This window comes from Glycine soja, chromosome 10, assembly GCF_004193775.1.
Source record: "Glycine soja cultivar W05 chromosome 10, ASM419377v2, whole genome shotgun sequence".
NCBI classification, from domain to species: domain Eukaryota; kingdom Viridiplantae; phylum Streptophyta; class Magnoliopsida; order Fabales; family Fabaceae; genus Glycine; species Glycine soja.
In genome coordinates, this window is record NC_041011.1 from 51,892,943 (window position 1) to 51,920,864 (window position 27,922).

The 27,922-nt window shown below is 32.2% G+C and overlaps 2 protein-coding genes and 1 pseudogene across 7 annotated transcripts; all 3 read right to left on the reverse strand.

Annotated features, from left to right (window-relative positions):
* Positions 1-1,642: 1,642 nt before the first annotated feature.
* On the reverse strand, positions 1,643-4,603 carry LOC114369717 (annotated as a pseudogene).
* Positions 4,604-5,225: 622 nt separating this feature from the next.
* On the reverse strand, positions 5,226-13,898 carry LOC114369716 (RNA-binding protein 39-like). Of its 6 annotated transcripts, none has more exons than XM_028326961.1 (14): positions 13,741-13,898; positions 12,954-13,615; positions 10,923-11,004; positions 10,776-10,832; positions 10,181-10,236; positions 8,923-9,157; positions 8,514-8,597; positions 8,164-8,238; positions 7,094-7,177; positions 6,361-6,425; positions 6,076-6,280; positions 5,905-5,993; positions 5,695-5,809; positions 5,226-5,575 (listed from the first exon to the last, which is right to left on the reverse strand). In XM_028326961.1, exons 2-14 carry the CDS (start codon positions 13,556-13,558, stop codon positions 5,534-5,536), a joined length of 1,794 nt encoding a protein of 597 aa, XP_028182762.1. In that variant the 5' UTR covers positions 13,559-13,615; positions 13,741-13,898; the 3' UTR covers positions 5,226-5,533. The 6 variants fall into 6 exon arrangements, with proteins under 6 accessions (XP_028182762.1, XP_028182767.1, XP_028182764.1 ...); XM_028326966.1 differs by lacking the exon at positions 13,741-13,898 and adding an exon at positions 11,370-11,448 and having other exon boundaries at positions 12,954-13,089; XM_028326963.1 differs by lacking the exon at positions 13,741-13,898 and adding an exon at positions 11,370-11,448 and having other exon boundaries at positions 10,923-11,205; positions 12,954-13,089.
* Positions 13,899-14,715: 817 nt separating this feature from the next.
* LOC114372343 (translation initiation factor IF3-1, mitochondrial-like) lies at positions 14,716-21,528 on the reverse strand. Its single transcript, XM_028329845.1, has 8 exons — positions 21,192-21,528; positions 20,964-21,057; positions 20,234-20,304; positions 19,389-19,487; positions 18,130-18,183; positions 17,352-17,420; positions 16,326-16,388; positions 14,716-16,203 (listed from the first exon to the last, which is right to left on the reverse strand). The coding sequence occupies exons 1-8, from the start codon at positions 21,384-21,386 to the stop codon at positions 15,205-15,207; spliced, it is 1,644 nt and encodes a 547-aa protein (XP_028185646.1). The 5' UTR covers positions 21,387-21,528; the 3' UTR covers positions 14,716-15,204.
* Positions 21,529-27,922: the final 6,394 nt, after the last annotated feature.

Consider the following 27,922-nt stretch of genomic DNA (forward strand, 5'->3'; position numbering starts at 1 on the left):
GCTAAGTACTTAAGTATATATATTTTCACATGCAAACCAATGTTTATATATATAGTTGGAAAAAGAAGATGAGGAAGTCATAATTCAATTTGATGATGAAAGACATACGTAAGATGTGACCTTATTTCGGGAAACTAATTAAGGAAGCTGCAAATGTTAATGTTAAATCCTCCGAATCCGAGCATTATCATCGGATGTCGTCATGGAATACGTCACATTACATCACATCTTATAAGCTACATACGTATACTACCTATCCCGAGCAGTAACGGCCAAAAAAATATATATTTCAGTTCACAAGATAGAATTTGAGTTGAGTTGGATATCCTTGCTTTGCTTGACAAGAAAAATAGCTCATGTGTGACTTACGAGTAACACTTGGGATGAACTTCCCTCCCATTCTCCCTTCTTTTTTTTATTCAAAAAATAATTTATAGGTAGAAAAATTGTTAGATGTTTCTAAATATAAGTCTAATACTTATTTTTAATGTTAATTGCATGCATTTGATAAGTCTTTTTTTTCTTCTGGTTAGGTGTTTAATCTGATTTGGTTTTTAACTGAGGCAAATGAAATCATGTGGTGAGCTCGTCTAGTGAAATAACATTTTTATTTTACTCTTAAGATGTTTGAATTTAATTATTGAAAAGGATTTAGGAGCTTTCTATTTGCAAATCTTATTTGAATTTATTGTTAGTGAGTACAATAAAAGTACGTTTCATAAGTTATTTCAGCTAATTTATAATTTATATTTTTGTTGGATGAAAATTGAGGTATTTTAGTAAATAAACTTAATCTTAATTGCTTAAAAACTATTATACACTCCTATAATGTTTGCATTTGCAGCTTATTTATTAATCTCAATACTTTAATAAAAAAATTCATTTTTATACTCTCCATTTCTAACTTTTAATAAATATTTGATCCTCAAACAGAAAAGATAAGAATCTAAAATTAACTAAAAACTTATAAACTATAACTAACTAATAATATGTCTTGTTAATAAAAAAATGTATTAAAAATTGTATAAACATATTAAAAATCATATCAACACCAATTTTTAATCAATTAAAAATATAGAAGTTTTTGTTCTAATAATACATAGGCATTAAATTCTTACAAATAATTGTATCGTGCACAGTTTTTATTTTTGCCACTCATCACAGTTGTCTTTTTATAGTTTGGCTAGTGGACATTGTATGGTGGTAAGCTTTATTAGTTATATCTTATATTCACTCGTTTTTGCTAGAAAATATTTTAATATTTTTTAAACATTATAGTATCACATCTAACAACTATCAGTGCTAGACCACTTTGATTAACTAATCCTTTAACCCCTCAACATTATAATAGTATGATAAGTATTTGTATTCATTTCTAATTAACATTAAAAAAAAACTAATTTGGATTATTAATGATATTATAAGTAACTAAATGATTACATGATTCACGTTTTTAGAGACTAATCTTGTACTGGAGTAAAAAATAACAGAAATATTTAACTGTTTAATTTTCTTCAAAATCTAAATTGGATTTCAGTGATTTTTTTAAGTAATAAATTAGGTATTTACCCTTCTTGGTGAGCAACCTAAGTTAGACAACACAAGTTTGGAAGAAAAAGGAAGTGGAAACTGAAAAGTTACATGTGGCAAATTCTCAACCAGCTTGTATTGTATCTTTTTGTTTAGATAAATCTTCTGTCATTGCTGACAATGGCATCCATGGTAGAACAGAAACTCCTTCCTCCTCCCCACTTTACAAACAGCTCCTTTTAACTTTCTCAAAGGAAGCCGTAAATGGTATAATTCTGAGGATGGTTATAATATGACAATTTTGTCCTTATATATATGCAGCTTTACCAATCAACATCAGATAACAATGAGAAGTTATAATCTGACATAAAAAGAATAACAAGGACTTGAAGTTCATTCACATGGCAAGATGAAAGGCAACACAACACTGATGGACTGAGAATCTTACAAGATAATTGTGTCACTAAGAGTTACTATTATTTAGTTTACCACAGTCATAACCCGACTTCTTGAACAATTGACTAGCTAAGAATGCAGCCAAAATGTTGTCCCTCAAAAAGGTGACAAATATGGACTCAGCCTCCCGAATAGAACCCGCCATATAAGATGTAACAATGACATCAATGCTTCTCCATCTTCTCTCCTTTGCATATTTCTTCAAGCTTCCCTCAATTCTTTTGAATTGGTCCTATTCTTCATCCTTCTGCTTGATATGTTTAGAGAAGGCCTCAGCTAGGCACCTGGCTAAAACAACCCCATCTTCAAAGGCACAGCACCCTCCCTGGCCAAGGTCCCCAGTCATGGGGTGGAAAGCATCTCCACCAACACAAACATTGTCTTTACTAATATTCCCAAACATCAGCTCCCAGGGGTGCCTATGTCTCAGTGGAGATGATAGGAAGGCATCTAGTTCTATTTTTTCTATGTAGTATCTAACATCTCTTGGCATATTCTCAAGCTTGTTTAACACATATTGTTTCAGTTTAGCAGGGTTCTCTTCTAGCTCTTTGTCTGCAAGACAAGACAAGAAAAGTGGAATGGTAAAAATGACAAAGGTAAGCATATTGTTAATGTCATAAGACAATAGCCATAGTGAATGAATGCTGTTTTTTTTTTTTGCAATTGAAGTTTCCAGAGTGAACAACTTATATTTTTTTAGGTTAATTATTTATTTAGTGCTTATAGTTTCACAATTCGTACCTTTTAGTTCTTATACTTTGAAAATAATTTTTTTATTTTTATCGTTTACATTTTAATTCTTTTTTAATCTCTATAGTTTAAAAGTAATTTTTTTTATCTTTATAATTTATAATTTAATTTTATTTTAATTTTTATAATTTGAAAGTGATTTTTTTAGCCTCTATAATTTATATTTTAATTATCTTTTAATCCTTACTACAAAAATATATATATATATATATGAAAATAATTAGCTATAAATTAGTTATAAATTATCAACTACTTTTTTATTATAAATTATCTTGCAATAAATTAGTTACGAATTACTTGTTAATATTTTTGTAGTTAATTCTAATTAATAATAATACTTATATTTTGATAATATGGACTAAAAGAAAATTAAAATATAAAATACTGGGATTAAAAATACAACCTTCAAACTATAAAAATTAAAATGTAAATTATAGGAACTAAAAAAAAAATATTGTGAAACTATAAGAATTAAAAGAGAATTAAAATATAAGAGATAAAGACTAAAAAAATCATTTTAAAACTATAAAGACTAAAAAATACAAATGATAAAATTATATGAAACAAATGAATAATTAAATCTATTTTTTAAAATTCACCTTGTTGGTGGGTGTGCAGGAATAGCATCAGCTCAGATACCTTTGCCAAAGAACTGCATGAAGCTGGGCTCAAACCCGTGATCGTTCTTGAACTCTGCACAGCCCCTGATTGCATATCTCCCTGTAAAAGAGATATTTTTGAAGCCCAGCCGCTATGGAGTTCACTCCATCACACCCAATCAATACCTTTTTCAATTGCAAACATCAATGTACCAATTTCAAGTTTACCTACTTGGACTCATAGTAGAAGTTGTTTGCTTCTTATATGGTATTTAAGATCTTAGCGTATTTTTAATGTCACACATATTGTTTACTTTGGTTTTTATGGCTGTCCCATCAGCAAGATGGAGTATCTTATAGAAGCCAGATTCCTCAATAGCAACAACCTTTGACAATTATCTGATGGTGCCACTTGGAAGCTCATTGGCTAGGACTTCCAACAGTAAATTTCTTTTAACACAACGAATTTCACGGTCTGTTCTGCATCACACAAAAACAACCAACATAGCAATAATTATCTACAGACTAAATAAACTGAATAATTATCCCCCCCAAAGAATTTAATCTGACAAGTTAGTTTTAGACTCAAATTGAAAAATGCACACAAACTAATTATTGCATAATTAGAGTGAATTTTATCAGAGTGTACTTACTGCTGATTTCCTGATTCTTTGAAACGCATAGCTGATGTTTGTTGCCCTGTAATCAATGAAGTAGTGACAACCCTGAACTCCAATTTCACTAGTTTAGTTTCATTAAGCCAAAAACATCCTAAATAATGTGAATTGACTTTTTTCTAGCTATTAACAAGACTAGTGTAAAATTTCACAGAATAATATTAAAAAGAGAAAGTTAAAAACACGTAGCTGCATAGTGCATACCCATGAGCTGGGCATGTTCCTGGCGGAGAATGTGTCCAACACCAACAGCATCCAATGCCTTCCAAGCATTTTCCCATTTTGATAAAGCAAACCTAGCGATCCTCAAAGTATCTGAAGATTCTAACACCAAACTTCGGATACCCAACCTGACAGCTTAATTATCAAATAATAACTTAGTTAAATTACATTAATTAATTAATGATGATCGTATGGATAAGTACTTCGAGGGAAAATTAAGGTACCTGTGAAGTCCAAAGGATGCTGTAAGGCCAGCAATTCCAGCTGCCACAATCACAATATCTCTTCTGTTTCCATTATTACTATGCGTTAGCGATCTCCATTCCAGGCACTACCTTATAGTATTCTCTCTCTTTTTTTAAAATTGGAGGAATATTAAATATTAATATTGAGTAACCAGATTAGGTACTTAGTTACGTAAGATGTGATCATGTTCAGAGGATGTTCAATTTTCAGCATTTAACTAACTTGTCAACTACTATTTTTTTAAAAAGCATTTTCATCAGCTTGTAGCTTATTAAATTTGTAATAGATTGAGACATCAACAAGTGACTCGAAGTAACAAGTGGTGTCTTCTACCGTACCTGATAATATAATCAATAACACAAATTATTATAACTTTCACCATCTTCAATATTTATGTACATAGATATTAAACTCTATTTTCTTAAAAAAAAAAATATGATGCGACTTTATGCTGTTTAAAACGTTTGACAATTTCATAATTCTTTGTTAATTTCTTGAATAACAATTAAATACATATTCAAATTAATTACCTTTAATTTTCTAAGTTGAAAATTATTTTTATTCATAAAATCTGAACTACTCATACTGCTAAATTAACTAAAATACACTGAGAACAGTTTGATGTATATAGTGGTATGTTGTTTTTAGATGCATTCACTCATTTTTTGTTAGTGAAATATTTTAATAATACTATTCAACCGAACTTATTAACCAACTCTATCGATCGACTCACAAAGAAAGATGGTCCCATCATACATCAAAACTTTGTGATTGCTATCCGCCAAAGTTGAATTACATCGATGTTTCTAGCATCACAACCCTTGTTCCAATCAATAAAACTGCCAAGCCACAACAGTAATAGGACGCTTATATCAAACCAAAATCCCCGAAAAAATTATTCAAGTAGTAACTGCAGCTTTTACACATAAGCACCTTTAACTTATCCAAGACAAATGTGCATAGCTAAATCTTTTTCAAAGGAAGCCGTTATATAATTCTAAGGATGATTATTTCTGCCACGAGACTCCTCATCACACAACAACCGTGAATTTATCTGCTGTCTGGGAATTTATCCTCGTATGACTGAGGCACCTGCCAGCATATACAGCATTTAAGATTTAATAGATTTATGGTTAGGGAAAGGTGTTCATCAATTTTGTGGATATCGAAACAATAAAAATAAAGGGAAACAAAGCTAATAATAAAAGTACCATGAAGCTTGCAGTGATCATCTTCCCAGCAAACCATCTTCCGTGCAAGGCCTGCTGTGCACTTATTGCAGATTGGGTATCTTCAAATCGTAAATAGACAAAACCAGCACTCTTCCTGATTATCATAGAAATAATCAATAAATTAAAAGACCACAAACTTATAGTCTCAGAAGTAAAAGAGGAACAAATAAGGATTACTAGTTTACTCACTTATCAACATATATGTGTTTTAAGGCCCCAAACTTAGAGCATTCGGCTTCAACATCTTCTTTAATATCCAAATCAAAATCTGGTTCAGTCTGCAGCACATCATGCCGGTAATATCATTAGACAAAAGAAAAGTAGGAAAAAAACAACCAAATAAACATGCTATTTAGTCACCTCATCTTTGGGATCAAACATATTCTTTAACATTAAGCATTCACTTGGAACACCGATTGGATCAATAGAAGGAATTGTAGCCGTGGGAATTTGGAGACCTCCACCTGCCAATCCACCCACAGGCGCAGCTGCGAGTATGTTTCCTGTTGCAGGTAGATTAAGACCTGTGTTGTTGACACCAGAATTACCGATGGAACCAACCATGCTGTCAACAAATACACGAGAAGTGAGATTATGATCATTGATCTTGACATGTGAAAAGCCAAAAAATGGCAGGGGACCAACCTTGATGCAGTACCACTACGATCCAACTTCTGCATGAGAATTGCTCGAGAACATGCATTCAAGGACTGAAAATTTCAGAAAGGTCAGCTAAAGCAGTGGTTTGTATTAAAACCAGCACAAGTTAAATTATATTACAAAAAGTACTAGTTAATACCAATTTTCAAACAGAAACAAATATTCGGTGAAGCTGCTAATAAATCAAATTGATCATGGTTTATTGAGTAACAACTATTAAGATCATTGTAATTTTGTTTTAGTAGAAAGAAATGGGGAGAGTAGACTTTTTCACACGTATAAAATAGCACAATACCAATATAATTTGCTGAAGAAAGCAGAGTCTAAATTCACACCTAGTAATGACTAATACCAATATAATCCAATTTTCTAATATTCAGAACTTAAACAGCCAACCTCTCAGGTTGTCCAAAACATGTAAAGTAATTAACTAGCATTAGTTGATCACATGAATGAGTAATAATTCTCAGCAAAACTCATTCAGCTGCTAATATATATATGAAATAAAGAATAGATAACTCCAACATAGAGTGCCCAAGTTCAATTACAGTATAACCACACTAATGGAATAATTATTCTGCTATGAATTGTGGCCATTATAACTTGCAATGCATCAGTGGAGTTCCATATAGGCTTTCTAAACATCAGGGAAATATGTATAATTTAGTAAAATTTTAAAGAGGCCATAACCAGTTTTCTTCAGAAATAGATCACTTACCAAGCCACCTCCTTCATCATCATCAAAATCACCAGTATTTCCTCCAACTTCTTGCATTCCAGATTGATCAGTAACAGCTGATACCTAATTCATAAAACAAAAACTAGAGGCAATAAGGTCACCCAATTTAGATCATCTATGCATAAGATCATTACCAGAATATTCACTTGGTAGCTAATCCTCATAAAAATACAACTTAAAGTCAAGCTCAAATGAAAAGCACATGTGGATATACAAACCCAAAGATCATCATAGTAGTTATCTGAAAATCTGTTTTGGAAGAAAGGAGGTTATAGAGAATCAGAGATCCACATGAGTCATGCTAACACTCTGGAAAGAGGAATAACCACTTCTTCATGTGTGAATGTTCAGTTAGGAGGGGGATAAGAAGGGAAGGACGGGAACAGTAATAGAGAAAGATGCAAATAGAAAAGGAAGGAGAATCTACTCTTCTCAAATGCTTGTGTTATCTTTTCCTTTTTTAGTTTTCCAGAGTTTCATACAGTTCTCTATTCGCAAACTAATGTTACTGATGTCACAATGATACCAGTAGCAGATCTGTAGTAAATAGTACTACATTACTTGATCTTATGATTTCAGTTTTAACACTATTCTAGTACAAATAACAAAATATCCTTCCCTTACTTAGGTAACATAGATAGATAAAACCAGAGAAATTAAAACCCCCTAAAAATAAAATAAAATCATCTACAAGATTCACTAACTGGTGAATAAAATTATTTCCAACAAGCTGGTCTGGTTAGTATATTAAAAGGTACAAGGATTCATTCAAGACTCCATTTGACACCTGATAGAGTCCACCAGTCCAGCAACCTAACAGCAAGACTTGGAATGCATGACTAATTGACTAGTTTATTACACACAATTTATGCATCCAGTTAGATATATCACAAGATCAAGATACAAATTAAAATAATCCATAAACTGACTACTTCAACAATTCACATTTTATAAAATTTAATAGAACCTCAAACTTTAGCAAAATATATAGCCAAGTTTTAGTAAAAGAAGGATAACCAAACTCAGATTTATGAACAAATCAACAGTACCTTGATTGTCCTACCACCAATCTCTAATTGACCATTCAAGCTCTGAGCATTTCTTGCATCTTCAAGGCGTGCAAACTACAGTAAACAATTTAATTAAGTACATAGCTGGAAACAACTGCAACTTGCAAAAAGCATTATGATAAGGCCATGTAGTAGAATAGCATCAGAACCCACTAGCAACTTCATTCATTACTCCATTGGATCCAAATAGAAGTTCTCCCTTGGTTTAAAATCAAGGTAAGTTTCCACATAGAATGAGCAATTGCTCAATATACAGCTATAGTAACCAATACATATAACTGGAGAAAAAAATTACAAAAACTCAATACAGCTATAGTTATAAAATTCACCTGCACAAAGCCAAAACCTTTGCAGTGCCCACTTTCATCAAGAGGCAGCTGGACTAGCTCAACCTGACCAAATGCTTCAAACACCTAACCAGTTTAACAAAGGAGTAAAAAAGAATAATACAATCAATTGGAAAAAATGTTGGAAATAAAAAATACTGGTATCAAATTGCAAAGGAAAGAAAATATTGACTTTCAAGTAATCAGAAAGAAATGTAACACAAGGAAAAGAAGCAAAGAAAAAAAGAAAAGGAGTGGATAAGTTCCCAGTCCAGGGACCAATCTCATTCTGGTCTAGCATTCCATTATATGATGAGGAGTGAGGTTCCCTTTCAGTCAACCAGTTCTAGAGAATCCATCACAAAATGTATCAATAAATTGTTCAAGGACAAAAGAAATGAGAAGTTCTCACCCTACGAATATCAGCTTCAGTAATACTGATATGCAGATTGCCAACATACAGCTTTCTTGCTCCCCCAGAATAAGGGCCTATAAGTCCAGTGAGTCCATTAGCAACAGATGTTGTGGACTGAACCAAATTCTTTTCTGCTTCTGATGGCTTCACCATCACTGGTTGACCAAGAAGAGGTTGGCCCGAAAGTGCTATTGCCATGGGGACAGACATGACATCATAAAACTCAATATACCTGAAAAAAAGAATGCAGTACATAGTCATACAAAGCCAATAAAGATGGGGCTTACACCATCTACCTTAAAATATCTTTATAGTTATTGTTTTTGAATACAACTATTGACCAAGTGATTGTAACTAGTGACCTGGTCAGTGGTCACATTACCATGTAACTACCCACCCTGGTCTCCATATAATATATAATTAAATATGCATCATAAAAAGGAAAATATCAAGGACCATTATCATAATGGAGAGTGGCAGATTGAAAGATACCTATCGGTAGTTAGTTAGGTATCTGTTAGTGAGGGAATTAGTCAGGTTAGGTTAGTTGGGCTGGCGGGCGCTGAGATAGTAGAAGACAGAAAGCATATTGCCTATAAATAAATGGGGGAGATTGAGAGAAATCATATCATTTGAGAAAGGATTAGACTCTTAGAAGGAGAGTCTTGATCTCTCAAATATCTGGGGAAATCATTCATTTTGTATGCTTTAACCCTAGCCAAAGGCTGCTACCATAGTGGCACAACAATTGGGATTTTGGGTTCATCAATAAAAAATCATTCTTTCCTTTAGATTCTCAACTAGTTCTATCACAGATATACTTTCATACATACATGCAAGCATGTATACATGCATATGTGGGAGAACATTAGGTAAGAACATGACAGGACTTAATTTACACCATCCATGATCCATCTAAGATTGAATGGTCAAGGTTAAATTCTATCACGCTCGCTTGACAAACATGTGTGTGTAATGCTTACACATTTTAATTTTACATTTTCTTCACAAAATATCAGTTCATATATTAGTTCAACCTCAAGTTATTTCACAGAATTAATATCAATCAAGTTACAGGGAACTGAAGTTGTAAAAACTCATATGAATCAAACATTAAGTACTAAGTTTCAAAATATAATCATATTTATTTATATAGCAGCTAACTCTTCTCCCAACAGCCTTTTTCATGCTACTTTTTTCATACATAATTAAGAGCAGAAACTAAGTCAAGCAAACACAGTTATGTGATGCTTACCCAACACCCTTGGAACGTCTTGAATTGCGATCCATAATCAAGCGAACATCTCGCACCTAAAATTAGTAAACTAGAGATGTCAAGAAAACAAAGGTTGAAGAAGAACTGCTTTTTAGGAAGCAAAATAAAAAAGGGGGGAAAACAGAAAATGAAATTTTAAATTTAGTCCAGTTAGCAATGTAAAAACTATATACACTATCAGTAAGCAAGAAGCTGCAACATCATTTAAGTCTAGTATAACTATAATATTTCACATGCAGTGTTACAGTTCAAGTTTTCTAAACAATACCATTGAATTTACTGATGTGTAATATTCATTACACTATCAAGGAATTAAACTTAAGTCATGTTACATTGTTACTAACAAGAATGGATTTCCTTCTGATGCTTTGTCTGATTACTGATAAATCAGAGAAATGCATTACATGCCTCTCACATTTATATTTCATCTAACAATCTCTAATTCTCTTATTCTTTATGGGAGACAAGGATCTATTGCATTCAAAAAGTCAAAACGAAAAGCCAGCTACAATAACAGATGAAAGCAATTCAGAATTTTTTATGTTAGCAAAGAAAGTGAATGGAATATTATGACCTTGCCAGCCCTTGAGAAGAACTCATATACATCTCTTTCATCTGCTTTCAGAGAAATCTGTAAAAATGTTTTGAAGATTAGATCCAGCAGTTAATGAATATTAAACAAACAGATCATGTGATGGCATTCAAGATGTATTTGGAATACCTGATAAGCAAACACAGTCCTTTGATCTCTTTCAGGATCAGCCTCAGGTTCTGTTGCTTCTTCCTTTTTCTCTTTATGCCGTCTACAACATAACAAAAAAACAATTATAACCCAAGTTGTTGTTATACATGCAACCTCTTTATAGCAGTTCAGATTTGAAAATAACAATAACATTCTGCATAAACCATATTTTCCCAACACAAAATTTTCATGTTCCTTAAATTCGCAACATGGCAGCAAATTGTCTTTACATGTATAAAGCCCAAATCCACCTGACATAGGCCTGCAGGGAACTGAATTGAGTTAACATGAAATCACCAGGTAACATAGGTTTGAATTCATGACTTTGCTTCTTTAACTTACAAAGAATCAAACCCGTGGATTGACGGAAATGGTAATTAAAGGGAATGAATGCCACCCAATTGCTATTAACACAAGATTTTGTACCTTCTATAAATTAAACAAAATCTTATATTGAAACAGCATCACCAACTTGGATTGATGGCAGTACGAGAGAGTGAGGGACCTAATTGCATTAAGTTGAAACCTGTTAAAAGCTTATATATACTGAGTAAGAGAACCATAAGCATAAAAAGAATGAAACCTTTTTAATACATAAAACTAGTTTTATGCAAGACATCACTAGTGATGTGATTACATTGAAGGAAGAATCAACAGAAACAGGACAGCACAATACACACACACACACACAAAAAAAAAAAAATCCTATCCATGCAATTGGTAAATCACTAGAATCCAACAATATCAAAATTAAAGGCTTTAATCACATTGATCAGATCACGTTACCAATGATATGAACAAAAAACTAATGTTGCAATGGAGCACCCAGGTCTGGACATAAACAAAAGACAATGATGGACTTCATCTGATAGTGGATTTTAAACTGGTTTTAGGGGCTTCATCTGTTGCTTAAACTAGACCAATTTTTTTACTGGACTTCATTCACTCAAAAAACCCATGAACTAATTGATAAGGGAAAATTGAAAGGCCATGAATTGGAGAACTTTCTAAAATCTAATAAAATTAATCGCAACTGACACCAATCTATTACATGCAGTAACAGAAACTGTGACCAACATGCAGCCAAATGAACATTGTTTTTGCCCACAGGCATCAGAAGATGAATTGCTTCTCTTAAGCATAATCCCATTACTCCATCACCAGCATTTCTGCAACAGAATAAATGCAATTAAGCAACAAAGTTGAAGATGGGAGGATTATAAATAGCATGGCATCACCACTGCGACAACAGCCATTCAATCAATGCATGGCTGCAATGCATGCTTTCAAATACATTCCAGTAGGGAGAAACTTTTGAAACCCATGACCTGAGGTTCCAGTGCCTGCCCCAATTGGCAGAAAGATCATTTGATATTGACGGCGAGTTCCCAGAATCTAACATTCAATATTCAGAAGCTATAACGCTGTTAAACAACACAACTAACTATATGAAACTCAAGAACCTAAGACAACTAAGTTGGCTCTCTAAAAAAAGAAACATACACATCAACAAACTAAGTATATGAAACTCAAGAACCTAAGACAACTAAGTCGGCTCTCAAAAAAAAACATACACATTGAGTAAGTATACTCTTATACACATTTTGACAAAGATGAAGAATCTAAAAGTAGTTTCTCAGGAGCAGAGCTATCTATAATAGAGGATTTTATGCTGAAAGCCAAAGGAATTTTAGTCATTTAATAAGTTCCTTTCAAGTAAATAGCCTTTCTGCATCTGTTTCATATCCAATGCTCTGCTAAAGGGCAATACTACATATGTATATATCACACTGCAGGAATTTAAGAATATTGAGGTAGAAGGTTGGTTCTTTAGATGAGATAAAGCAGAAAAGAAATCATTATATAGATAATCCATGTTCACGATGGATGAAGAAAGTCAATAAGAAACAAAAATCTAGGGTAGCTAAATAACTTCACCAGCAAAATTATTACTTTTGTATAATTTGGCGCAGCAGCTAAAATGAATAAAACTTGAATATAAAAGAATACCTGTCTTGTCTATCCCGTTCCCTTGATTCCCTCACCCTTCCTCTGTCTTTGTAATCCTTATCCCGGCTTCTCTCTATATCTCTATACTCCCTGTCACGACTTGTCTCTCTGTCTTTGTCATCCAGATCAGTTCGATGCCTATCAGACCTACTTCTGCTTCGCTGTTGCCGCTCAGCCTCACTCCCACGGTCCCTTCTGTCCCTTTCTTGGTCACGACCGTGGTCTCTGTCTCTCTCCCTATCTCTCTTCACATCCTTGTCCCCATGGTCTCTCTTCCTATCCTTGTTCTCATGGTCTCTGTCCCTATCCCTCTTCCTATCCCTAATGCCCCCAGAGCTTCTGTCCTTGTCTCCATCTCTGGACTTTGAACCATGACGGGATGAGCCTCTTTTTTCTCTGAGCCTCTCGCGATCATGAGAATCGTCTCCAGGTTTTGAATGCTTGGGATGGAGATCAACATCATCATCATCATCACCCTTATGCTTTGAACTCCCATTCCGCCCTCTCTCTTCAGATTTCACACTTTTGTCCCCACCATTAGCCCTGTGCTTAGCTTGAGGGTTTTCAACTGCGTTCTCTAAATACTCATACTCATCAAAATCCATCGTAACCCTAATAAGCTCCAACAATGTAATTTAGAACAACTTGTGTTTGCTAAATATCTGCAAAAATTAATTAACGACGTAGAATCATTGGGGATGGGTGTTGCTACGATGCATAACTCAACGGGAACCTAATTGGTAAATAAGTGAATTATCGTAAAATAATAATTCTAATAACAAATTACCTTCTGGAACGAAGGCCTTCCAAGTTGGAAGCGTTAGGGTTTGAGTGGTCGAATCTGCAAACCGAGCTTCGAACAAACACAGCAGGCAAACACTTTTCAATAGCCACCTGACTGCTGCGCGTTACCATTTGCCATTATCAAAATTTAACAATGGGGTTCTTCACTCTTACACACTTATACTGCATACTACACATCAGCATTATTAACTAATTACTGTCATCGACAAAGAATGGGCTTTTGAAAACTAAGTCCAGTTCACCTCCTACTTGTTAAAGCCCGACAAGAGAATTACTATTCACACTACCCTTTTATAAACAATCCTTATTTTTTTTATTCTAAAAGAGGAGGACTGATATTACACTCTTTGACACATTGGTTAAAAATTATAAAATCATGAGTGAGACTCGTTAAATAAGAAATAAGACTTATGAAAAAATTGTAATAAATAACGTATTCAAAAGAATGTATAAAAAATATACTACTAGTATTTTCAAACTTTTTTGTTCTTCTTTGGAAGAACTTTTTCCTAGAAGTTTGGATATTGGGCAGGTTCAACTAAATTATGTTCTAAGCCAATCCAATACTCGCCTGGCTTTAAGTCTGTGTATGCTTGGTTTAGAGATATCACAAATTTCGATGCACCACAACAGTTAAGCATGTCTCTTTGTTGCTTTGAGTTGAACGAACGTATGAGCACGTTCAACGCCAAAACAAATGAGTTCCAAACACACCCATCTCCAAAGATGCCTAGACAGTTGACAGTTATATTGAAAAAACCTTTCTAAAATTTATTTTTCTTGTTAATTTATCAAAAGTAATAATTTTGTAGGCCAAATTGAAATTGAAAATAGAAATCTTGTTCAAAAATCGTAGTATAAAGATTTTTATGTTATTAAAGAATTAAAAAACACCATAAACATAACTTCTAAAATTATTATTACAAATGTGAACGATCTTATCATACAAGACAATGTATGATTATAGAAGACCATGTTTATTATTAAACATTGATAGACCAATGTATGATTATTAAACAATGATAGAACCAGGTCGTGCTTAGGAAGGAAGGGCAAAACAGATTACATCGTACATCAAAATTTCCAGAGGTCAGTAGGTAAAAAATTCCCGTCTCCACAGTTAAGTAAAATAAAATAAACATCAAAATTGTTTGCTTCCATGCTAAAACTACCAACAATAGATGATGGAAAATTCCCACCAAAACTCTCACTAAATAAATAGACCTGTTTCCACAGGTCATCCAAGGTAAATAAATACAGCTACTGGCCCCGTGGAATGAAGGGTGTCACCCATTGCTTCATGTTTCTGAAGAGTATATAATGTGTCATTGCACCACATTTGTCCTTGAAATATGTTAGCCATCCTATGTGGGTCGACTTTGATACAACCCTCCTCTATTTGAGTTGCAGATATACCTTATTTGCTGACTGTTATTATTTCTCAAATTTACTGATTCCCTTCTCTGTTCCTATGCATCCCTGCTTTTACACCTTGTGTCTCATGGCCATTTGGAGTACTAAAATTGCCATAACTAGAAGGTCTTGGGGTATTGGGAGCACTGGGATGCCTAGGGATACCCTCATTTGGAGCACTAAAATTGCCATAACTAGAAGATCTTTGGGTAATGGGAGCACCAGGATGCCTGGGGATACCCTCATTTGGACCACTAAAATTGCCATAACTAGAAGATCTTGGGGTATTGGGAACACCATGATGCATAGGAATACCCTCACTTGGGCTACTAAAATTGCCATAACCCGGTCTAGGGGTATTAGGAGCATTAGGAGGAGGATTGCAGATATTCTCATGGGAAGGCATTGAGTGTCTTGGTCCAGGAGGAGTAAAAGCTAGCCTGTTATTTTCTATTCTTGGATTAAGGTTAGCATTTACTGGCGCTTGCCTTGTCCGATTCCAATTCGGTGGTGGTGACCTGAATGCGTCTCTTGCTCCAGGACCTTGATAGTTCATACATGTATTATTTGATGTTTGTTGGAATCTGCCTCTTGGCTCTATTCTTTTGTACCTATTCTCAGTCACAGCAGGAGGCACTTGTGCATTAGATTGGACGTTATTCTCTTGGCTCCTATACCTATTTTCGGACACAGGAGATGCTTCTGGAGCAGCATTTGTTTGATTATTAGGAGAGGCAGTCATGTTCACATTGTTGCTAAATACAGACAAGGAACTTTTAGAAAGCTTGTTACCATCAGAAAGCACCTCCTCCTCCGTTTCAAACCCAGATTCAGCATGACTCTCGTATTCAATGGAATCACTAGAATTGGCAGTTGATATCTCCATATCACCCTCCTGAGTCGTAACGTTTGTTGCATTTTGCAATTTTTTCCCACCTTTCTTTGATAGCCCATACTTAATGTGTCTGACAATCATAAATGCATCTTTTTTTGCCATATGTGGTCCACTTTCCACAATACAGACATCTTCCATCTGCAAATAATTTTTTTAATGCAGAATGAAGGGTTTGTAGAGAAATAGGAGGGAAAAGGTAAAATAAGAAAATCTTAAGAGTTCGGACAGAAAAATCCCAGAATAAAGTAAGAATGTCGTACCAGAGCAAGAATAGGAGAAAATAATACTTTCAAGTCCTGATTTTCCTTGCCCGATACCTTGCACTGTTTTAAATAGACAAAAAAACAATCATATTTCTGACATATGATTCACCAACTATATAGATGGCACAGTAACCCATAGATGCTGTTGGAAGCTGCAAACTTATATTCCTCTCACTAACAAATAGAAAATCTAAGGAAAGTAATTTTTAAAAAAGGTTTAATTACCCATTTAATCCCTATAGTTTCCAAACTTATCTTTTATTCCTTATAATTAATAAGTGGATTTTTTCCCCTAAAGTTTAGATTTTAATTCCCAAAAGGTCTCTGCCATTAAATTTTTTTAACTCCGTTAGTTAAAGAATTAAAATATAAACTTCAAGGACTAAAAAAACCACTTATTAACTATAGGGACTAAAAGAAATAAGTTTGGAAACTATAGGAACTAAATGAGTAATTAAACCTTAAAAAAAAATCCATTGATTAAATTTTCAATTGATTTGTCAATAGCAAACGGATTCCGAGTAATCTGCGTCAATCTCACTAAAGTGCATATCGGTATAGATATCAATATATAATAAAATCCACTTCTTTCATTTATAGCAAAATGGTTTGAATCTGAAATAGAAAAAGAAAAGGTTTGAAAGAAACTGTTAAAAATGTATACTGTACACCCCTTTCTCTAGTATTGTAGTAGTTCAATTGAACAGAGCACCGCCCTGTGAAGGTGGAAGCTGCGGGTCCGGGCCCATTAATTCATTTTTTGTGTGAAAGAGAATAAAATTAATAAACGAAATCCCTCCTACTTTTTTTTCCTTTTTTGTCGAAACCTTTACTCACCATGAAAAAGGAAAAGGAAGGAAAAGAAACTGCTAACCGATATCCTAGGAAATGTAATTAACAGAGTATTTTCTCGTGATTGAACATAGTGGAAACCCAATTACTAACAAGATTGCTCCCGAGACACTGTAGAGACAATATAGATGAAAAAATCTAGTTCAAAACCAAACAACAAAAAGAGATTACCTTCACTCGATAACCCTTCTCCATTAACTTTTTAATCATATCTGCTTTGTTCTTCAGGTCTTTTGCTTCCTGAAAACATCAAACAGAAGAAATTTAATCAATCAAATTTTCCTTTACTGGGATTAGGAAGTAAAACATAACACTCAGAATACAGACACCATATTTAACCCCAATATATACATATAAAGACATAATATCTTGCAGGTTCAACATTTCTCCCAACAAATTGAATCTCAAATGGTTAATTTCCTTCACCAGGTTACTTGTTTGAGTCAGGCACTAAAAGCTATAGGCTTGCTCATAGAAAGCAAGCACAGTGGAGCTGAAAGTGAACAATATTCAGCTACAGCCTATAAACCATGAAGGTCTGCTTCATCAGACTAAGGAGATAAAACCTGAATTGCATGTGAAACATCAATACCAAAAGGTTGGTCCAAAACATATATTGGCCTGGTTAAGGTTTGTTCTAAAATTTGGTAAAATTGATTCTGAGAGAATTAATTTTGATTCTTGAACCATTAAATATAATTGAGATGTGTATTCAAATTAATCTATGTCAGAGATTTATATCGGGGCATGTAATTTTAATTGGAAAATGTGAAAAATGATGTTCCAATGCCAAAAAAAAAGGACTTCCAGCTCACAATTGGAAACCTATTAGAAAATACATGCTACTAAACTTAATTTATAGTAGATAATTCTTATAAGAAAGAAGTTTGCTAAAATATTTAAAAGATATGGAAAAATAAAAGAAAGGAAACAGAGAAAGAAAACTTACAGTTTTTTCAGAAAATCGCACTTCCTTAACATCTTTTCGCAGTGTCATCTCAGCCTGCATTTGTCAGAAAACTGATTAAGAACTACATTACATCTAATAATCTAAGGATTAAAGATTTGTCATTGACAGTTCACTACACATGCCATAATGGCATAATGACTATAAAAGTGCAACTTGGCGCACGAGACTCCCACCTAGCTAGGTTTGGGGGGATAAATGTAGACAGTCTTATCCGCGCAAGCGAACAAACTGTTTCCAGGACTTGAACCTGTCTGACCTCTGGATCAAAAGGCACCAACCTTAGTATTGCCCTGAGGCTTGCTCCTATTAAATGTTAAGCAGTCATTTATATTGGGTTTAAGTCAGCAAGCACCAACCCATGACTATAAAAATAGAACCACTATAAAAAAATGTAAAGCTCTCATTAATAAATGGAATATGTTTTAACTTTTCAAAGTACACACACTATTCGGTTTTGTTGTAGTTTCAGTACCGAAAATGCAAAGCTTCACTTCTAATTCCTAGCTATTTGATGAAGTATACTAACACTATAAACAGTTTCATTTTTAAATCATCATTGCTATATGAAAGCTTGCTCCATCATAACTATTATTTGGAATAATGAGAGGAAAGGACAAATTTCATTTAGTCTATTCTTTTTAGTTATGATCCAGACAATTTTTTCTGGTCTTTGTTTTTCCAGAAAGTCTCTCGAGGATGAAAATTTCAGTTAGATGCAACAAGATCTGGTGAATATGCTGCAAGCAATCTGATTCTTTTAGTCATGCATATTATACAGGCCTGGACCAATCAGAATCAAACTCTTTCAAAGTTAGCAGACACATGATAGCTTACTCCAATAGAAACATACAACTGTTGATGGTTAAAGCCATTCTTAGCAAGTTGATCTTGACTTAAAAAGATGAAAAATAAGTATGCACTTGTAAGTTGTACAGCATGCGGTGATTTAGGAGCTTTTGATAACCATAATCCCCATTTAAATTCAATCTTGCATTCTTACATTATGTGCTCATCATATCCAATTATGTTGCCAACATATTTAGCACATAATATGGCACATGTATTCTAACAGGCAAAAAGCATGTGCAGTCCCAATGCTTTGCTAATAAAGATTCATGTGTTTGAACATTTGAACATGTCACTATCAAATTAAAATGAGTAGAACAAAAAAACTATCATTAATTTCAACCAAAAGCAATTAAAGAAATTTCACAAGCAACTTTCACAGCATACTGTACCCTGCTTTTAGCACGCTCCTTTTCCCTTTCTTGCCGCCTATACATTTGCTTGTGGAAGTCCATAATTTTACAGACAGGTGGCTTAGCATTTTTATCAACCTGTAACATGACCAAATCCTCATATAATAAATGTCACAAGATATGGGAAGCACCCTAATGTGCTTAACCCAACATCCCAAACTTCCTCACATGTATTCCAAAGAAAACTTAATGCTTTACAGTTTGACAAATGTATGTTATCTATCACTAGTCACAAAATATGCAAAATATTAAGGATATGTTGTTCACAATGATGACAATGATCACTACATAATGTTAGACAGACACACTCAGTTGTTTTTGCCCCAAGTTAAGGTTAAAACCTAGTGTTTGGTTGGATGGAAATAGAAGGGAGAGGGTGGAAATGTTGGTTGTTTGGTATCATAGAAATAGAGTGGAAATAGGGTCGGGCCCATTATTTATTTCCACTCTATTTCTCACCTATTTCAATTCACCTCTCTATCTCTTTCCTATTTCTCTTCAACCAAACACTTTTTATTTCCACTTTATTTCTCACCAATCTCCATTCATTTTCTCTATTTTCATTCGCCCTATTTCTTTCCTACCTACCAAAGTCCAGACCCATCATAACAGAATGACTTGAAATATTCAGAGAATGCAAAAATAAATAAATAAACCCTTCAGTAAATGATGATTTTACTTGAAATTATGTAATCTACTTTAACTCAGTATCTCTATTTTGCAGGTATCTCTTAAAAAAATCTTCAGAAATTTAATATAAGAAAGTCTTAAAAAAATGTCTCGTTTAGTTTAACATGGGAAAAGACTTGAGAAATTTCATTTACCTCAACTAAATCAAGTTTAAGCGTCTTGGCATGCTCCAATGCTTCAAACCTGGGCAATATTGAATGATGCCCTGCATGAACTCATACATTTAATGGGAAATTCAAAGCTCAAGAAAAACTTTCCGTGCATTTCTATAGTAAATAACACACAAAGCTGATCTTCCAAGTCCATGTATTAAATAATACTAATATGGTTCAAATTTACATGTGTGTTTCTTTGAGTGGCTTCAACTTGCTTAGGCCTAAGAAAGGCCCCAGACAACATTGCAGTTTATCTTAGTTACATTGGTTTAAGCAGGAGAAAACAATTATTTGATAACCATGCGCAAGTGTAATATGATTATCACAAAAATAGGTTGATAGCTTTAAGTTCTAGCAGTTTTCCACAATAACATTCCACAGTTTAATCACTTGAGAGAATGGTGAGTTAATAGTTAATGGACATATGCAATGCCACCAATCAGTATTAAAACATGAGTTTAATACTATGCAGTATGCGCCATCAGTTTAAAATTTTTTACAATGTCAACCAATCAGAAATCATCGTTGATCTGCTTATTAAGGTAGTTATTATAAAAATCAACAAGCGTACCACACATCGCAGATGGTGATTGAATGACCCTGTAAAAATCCTTTTATACTATCAGTGCATGTACTATTTTACCCTTTAAAAAACATTAGAAAAGTAAACAACCAAACCAGCCTAAATTCAAATGTGCAATAGGTTTACCATCATCCGCCACAAGCCTCACATATGGAGCTTTGATTTTCTCATTCAACCGTAGCTCACTCGAGTCCTCCACATTGTTGTGCTTTACCTGATACTGAAATAATCCCACAAAGTATCATCAAATTCAAAAGAGTAGCACAGTGATCCATTACTAAGCAACCCATTTAAAAATACAGAGCAAAGGCAAGAACTTTGATAGTCTCAGGCAATAAAAGTTTGAAAAATTACTTGAACAGGTGCAGCGAAGAACCTCACGGTATTGAAAACACTTGTGGGTCTGCCATGAAACACAGAATTCGGATGTGGAATGTCCACAGGGAAGGGTTTGGGGGTGGAAGCATGCGGACGGTGAACATAACATCGTTGGAATTGGATGCAGAGGGTTTTGAGGTTGGGATTTCGGATTCGGTGCCAAAACGCCATGACCTCAGCGAATCAAACGGTTAGATTAACTGTAACAGAGGTCGGTGTTTGCGTAAACTCAGAAAAGGGAGACAAGACGACCTCTAAGTCTTATGCCATTGCCATAATCGCGTGCGTGTTCTGTGAACCCAAATCTTTTTACTTTTGCCAACTCACATGGGCGGGCCTTAATAATTAAGATTGGGCCTGTGATCAAGAATGAAATTTAATCCTATCTATGTTTTCTATTTGTATTAATTTAAAAGTTAAATAAGATTTTAATTTTTAGTTCTTTGTAATTTTTTTAACAACTTTTAATCTCCTTTAATTTTTCTCAGTATTTTTAGTCCCTAGCGGTAAAATGAATCTTTTAAATGCTAAGCGTGACAAATAAATGTTCACACCAAGACAACACATGAAAATCTTATTACATCACATATAGATGTCTTCTAAGTCATGACACGGTATGGAGGTGTCATTCTTATGTGTGTATCTTATAATACTTTCATGTAATGTGACATAATATTATCACACTCATTTTTAGTTTTTACAAATCTTGAAATTCAATTTTTAGTGCCTATGAATTTTCATTCTTAAATTTTAGTCTCTCAAAAAATAAATTATAGTTCATAGTCCTTAATTAAGTTGTTGTCTTAATTTAATCATTTTTTAGTTTTTCTTTTTTAATTGCTTCAAAATTTAAATTATTGTTTATCTAAATTAAAAGTTCACTTGGTGAAAATAAGTTTAAAATAAATATATTTAGTTTGTTGTGTTTTAGAATTTTAGGATCCAAAATTATTAATTTAACCATAAACGACGAGCGAGTATTTCTTATAAAAATAGTATTCATGTTCAAATTATTTTGTCAAAATAGGCTTTTCGTTTAAGTGAATTTCGAGTTAGACATGTTCAAGGTGTTTCTCGGGTGACTTCAAGTGGATTAATTTTACTTTCACCTTTGTCATTATCTACATAGTAATAATATTATTAGTTTTGAAATATATCCAACTTTTTGTATTATTTTGTTATTATAATATTTAGTGTTAATGCAATCTAATTTAACATAATTTATAAAAAAATCTAACAAAAAAATTCGCAATATAAATTATTCGAGAACTATAATTTAAGTTAGCTAAGTTAAATCAAATTCTGTGTGAACAAAATAAAGAGGTTGAAAGTTGTGTTTGTGTCTTAGAAGGAATGTTTTAATTTGGCATCAATGGTGGGAGGCCACTATCAAAGGCAGCTTGGGAAGTCTTCAAGACTGGAACGATAGAGAACTTTGAATCTCTAATGGCCTGAGATTTTATTGAGGTGGAATCAAGAAATTATAAAATCATCTAGAGGAATAGACCCTTAATACCTTATAAGGCTGAGAAGTCCATTAGTTGAAGTAATGGATGATGATGATGAGATTATTGGCATAAAATCCGCTTCATTTCTTACGTCAATAGAAGAGGAATAAAATATTTTGGGCGTTTTTAATAATTCAACCACTCTTTCATGCCTATTATATATTATTGAAACTCGCAACAATCACATTTTCCAACTCCTGTTAAAATCTAGAGTATTCTAATTTTGATGCACTATATTAATATAGAAGACTTTTATATTGTTAATCTATTAAATTTAAATAAACATAGACTAAAATATATGTTCTAATTAAATTCAAAATAACTATAGCAAACAAATGACAACTACTACAAATATTAGAGAGAGAAAAATAAAAGAGAATGACAAAAGGGAAGAGCAAAATAAAAAATACAAAATAAAAAAGCTATAAATCCATACAGCTTAATGTAGTTAATTAAACAAAACATACATGAGAAAATCTATATATAGTATATAATAAAACAAAATAAATTCTCTTAACTTGCTTGAAAACACGTTGAGAATAGAAAATTCGTGTTTGGGATGTGAATTAGCTTCTAAAATCATTTTTGAATTGTGAAAAATCACATCTGAAACATGAAATGAAATACGACATTTCTCAATTATTTCAAATCACTTTTCTATCTTTATTTATATGCTTTATTTTTTTAAATGCTTATTTCTTTTAATATATTATTTTCATTTGTATTTATAGATTGAATTTTAATATTTGTTTTAAAAAAATTTCAATAGGTAAAAACCATTTTGTATTATAATATAAATTATTTATTATAACTATAAATATAATTTACAAGTTAAAATATTTATCTGTAACGATTTTTAAAAATATAAATTTTTATTTTATAATTAAAATGATTTCGATATTATGAAGTAGCATAATTAAAATAGTAATAATTAATATTTTAATAAATAATGTTAAATTCATAATTATTAGGATAATTATTAAAAACCATTTTAGGATAAAATAGTAATGATCGTGATATTATAAGGTAACGTAATTCATACTCGCAAATGATTTTTTTTAATGATCTATAATAAATAGCAATACAAAATGGTGGTTATGAGTTATGCCTACGAATCTATGGGCGAGGTTAGATGAATCATCCCCATTAGAGTAGAAAATATCGTTTCAGCACTACTTAAGTTTAATTAATTGTTTTATTTTCTACCCACAAGTCATTAATGGATTAACACTCACTAGATTCGTTTAATTAATCGTTTTTATTTTCTACCCACAAGTCGTTGAGTAACACTCACTAGATTCAATAGATATTTCATGCCAATATGAATATCCAAAAATCGTTTTTGTTTTCTTTAATATATACTACACGAAATATGAATTGTCATGAATTTGAGTTAATAATGATTATCAGTTATGATCTCCGGCACAGGTAACACCTGATCCCAAGAATTCCCATATAAAATATAGAAAGAAAATTGTCGAAATCCATATTGTCATGAATTTGAGTTAATAATGATTATCAGTTATATGCATATTCAAAATTTTATCAATCAAAAGCAACCTTTGGAGATTCTAAAAGATCGACTGATTCCAAATTGGACCAATATTATAACTACTTCTTCATATAGCATCTACGATCATCGTTTTCCGTGTCATGTCATCATCTACGTCATGTAATTTGACAATTCTAAGACAAGTTTATGGTCAGATTTAGACCTTCAACTTTTGCAGTATCCATGACTAGTCACCTAGTTAATATTGCTATAATATATAGTATACTCGCTTATTTCCTTCAAATCACATGGAATGGCTGCAAAATATAGCTTTCATGATCAGTGATGTACTACAACAAATCCTTCAGAAGCCATTTTCTTAAATTATTTCTTGCATACGACATCACGTTATAGCAGTTCTTTTATGGATTCAAACTACAACTTAAGAAAGACTTTAATTTGTACCCTTATAAAATCTTTAATTTGACAAGTAATAATAATACAAAATTTCATGATAGCGGTAGAATAATGCATGTGGATATCAACACTGCCGGCTGTTCACTGTTGAGATTTTGAGAGTTTTCAAATTCAGTTGTAACTATCTATCTAGAAACAAGGCGAAGCAAAATTGACCTCTCGATAATGGGTTCAGATTGTGATTGTGATCGTTTAATAACCAGTGTTCATATATATTTATGCAAGGGAATATCGTTTTTTTTTTTTTTATCTTCATGAGACAGGCTTTAACTAGTGGTGATCTATATACGGACATTATTCTTGACTTGTACTGTAAATTATTCAAAATCTACAAACCCTATTTCTTTTTCATGCCAGGGGAGTTGCAAGAAAACTAATGAACAATCACCCTTTTAAATATCTGACAATCGAGTCTTGAATTGACTCAATTATCAACGCGTTTGTAGACAATATTTAATAGATTCTCTCTCTCCCTCTCTCTCTATATATATTTGTAGTTAATGGAGTTTTTTAGTTTGCGAAAAAAATAAATTGAGTTTAATCCCTGATTTTTAAAATTAATACTTTTCATCCCTATGTTTTTTAAAATACATAAATTTAGTCTCAAAACTACTACTTTTCTTCTTCCATATATCTTGGATATTTCAAAAAACATATATTTTAAATGTCGAAAACTAAAACTAAAAATTATTTTAGAGACTAAAAATACTATTAACTGTATATTTTATCAATGATTACAATAAAATTGATTAATAAATTAATAAATAAAATATTTTGTCACTAATTATAATAAAAATGTATTAAAATATGTGGCAAAAATATATTAATAATATGTATTAAAAAAATCCTTAGCCAATATTTAAGATCATTATTATCATTCTCCATATGGACTCCATAATAAATTTAAGTGTAAATTATACTATCCATCCATGAAGTTTTGTGAAATTACATTTTTTTTTCCTTTTTGTTGTAATATTTACCATAACCTTCCTTATATGAAGCACAGTGTAATGTTTAGTCAATTAAAGAGTTAATTAGTATAATGTATAAGAAAATGTAGTGTACTTATTTAAACAATTAAGGGCCGGGTTATAAATAATAAAAACAGGGGAAAATATGTAATTTCATAAAAAAATAAGGGTAATTAATGTATTTTAAGTATTCTAAATTGTTGACTTCACACATATTACATGAAGTGGGTTCCTACGAAAATTTGCGGATGTTACTCTATACGAATCACACGTGACATGAGATAAAAAAAAAAAAAGTGTTGACTGCAAAGGTATATATAACATTATATATATATATATAATAAGTTTCATCCCTTTTATATATATATATATATATATATATGTTTCATTTCCTTGTAATTATTCTCCATATGTTCATCATAGTATATTTGATTTCCTTTTTTGTGTGTGTGTCATATGATTCTCCGTATTGCCTTCAGAGTATATTCGATTTAATGCGTGTACATGTATCTGGCCATGATACTAATGATAGTATGTTTGATTCCTTTTATGTGTTAACTCCTCTTATTATTCAGTCAAGTTTTATCGTGGTATAACATTTAATTTTGATAATCTGTGTATAGAGAGTTTATTAAGTGAAATCTCTTAAACACTCAAAATTAAAAAGGTATATATATATATATATATATATATATATATATATATATATATATAAATAATATTTTTATAGTGATCACAGGATCAATGATTAAATTTTAATATTAGCTATTTATATTATAATACAGATTTATATTTCTATCATCTGATAATATTTTTTAAGTGGCCGGTCACTTTTCCACTATTTTTTTTATCAAACAAGGTAGAAACTAAGACTGATCAATAAAAGGCCAACAAGTCAAAAGCAAACTTAGAAACCAATTACACTTCCATGAAAAAAATCTCAACATCGTATTCAGTTAAAAGAAAAGTAGAAATTATATTTTCATTACGGTCTTACAAAACAATTGTTTAAATATGTTGGCACTGCCAGAATATATAGCTACAGAATTAATTGGCAAGATTTTACTATTAATACAACAACTTACAATGCACTAATATAACATTTTTGTCCAGGGATACGACCGCGATATTCCTCAAGCCTGCCAATTAATTAACCACAGAGATGGATCTTACTTCTTGTATGTTTTTATCTTATACACTCCTTCAATTCTTTCTTCTTTCTTCTCTTTTTTTTTTCCCTTCAATTAATTCTTTCTTAAAAAGATAAAAGTTAGACTTTAAATTTGATATATGATTTCTATCAACACTTTGGTAACCTTGTGATTATTAACTTGACACGACATTCTTCTGACCAAATATATATTTTTTCGGTGACTGCTGATCCGTGTTTAGAATTGTGTTAAGTTTAGAATGACAATTATTCAATACTTTCCAGTTTCCAGTGCCTTTCTTAATCCTAAAATCGCTGCTGAGTGCGTCAATTTTCTTTAAAAAAAAACTATTTACCAAATATATCTCGATGGGCCAGATTGATACTTGAAAACTTATTCCAGAATTAACAATTAATTTTGCAAGTTATAACATTCCGTGGACTTTGAAATTCTGGAGCACGTATCCAAATATTGATCACACTGCATACGACATGTCTCCTAGATTCTCACTGATATTAATTATTTTAATGATTGAAAGTTTAGATGAGTGGAGCATATAACAAAAGCTCATCAGAGTAAGTCAAGTTTAATAAATATTTACATAGATACTTATAACTTATTCATCAATTAAAATCGAATTAGCATGGGTGTTTGTGAGATATAAGTTTATTGCTTACTAACCTTTTGTTTGTTTATTCTGTAAAAAATAACTCATGTTTTGTTTGCAATCACAAATAGTTGAAAATGAGTTGAATGAATAATAAAATGAGATAAGATTAATTCATAGTTTTGTATTATATTTTAATTCAAAATTTTCATTTCAATTTACTTTTATTTCATTAATTTTTATTCCACTCTACCACATAGATGATGAGCAAATTTGGGGAGAAATCATCATTATTTTACGAAAAACAAAACCCATCTTTTAGAAAAGTGAGAAACACATTATAATTTAAATATTTTTTTTTCTTTTCAATCAAATTAACTTACTTTTGACTATTTTTCTTACCTGTTTCTTTTCTCTTGCATTTTCTCCTCACAATGAAACCAACCCTATTCTCAACTGAATATCCCTTTGTTGGCTCATCCACTTAAAAGTTATGGTACA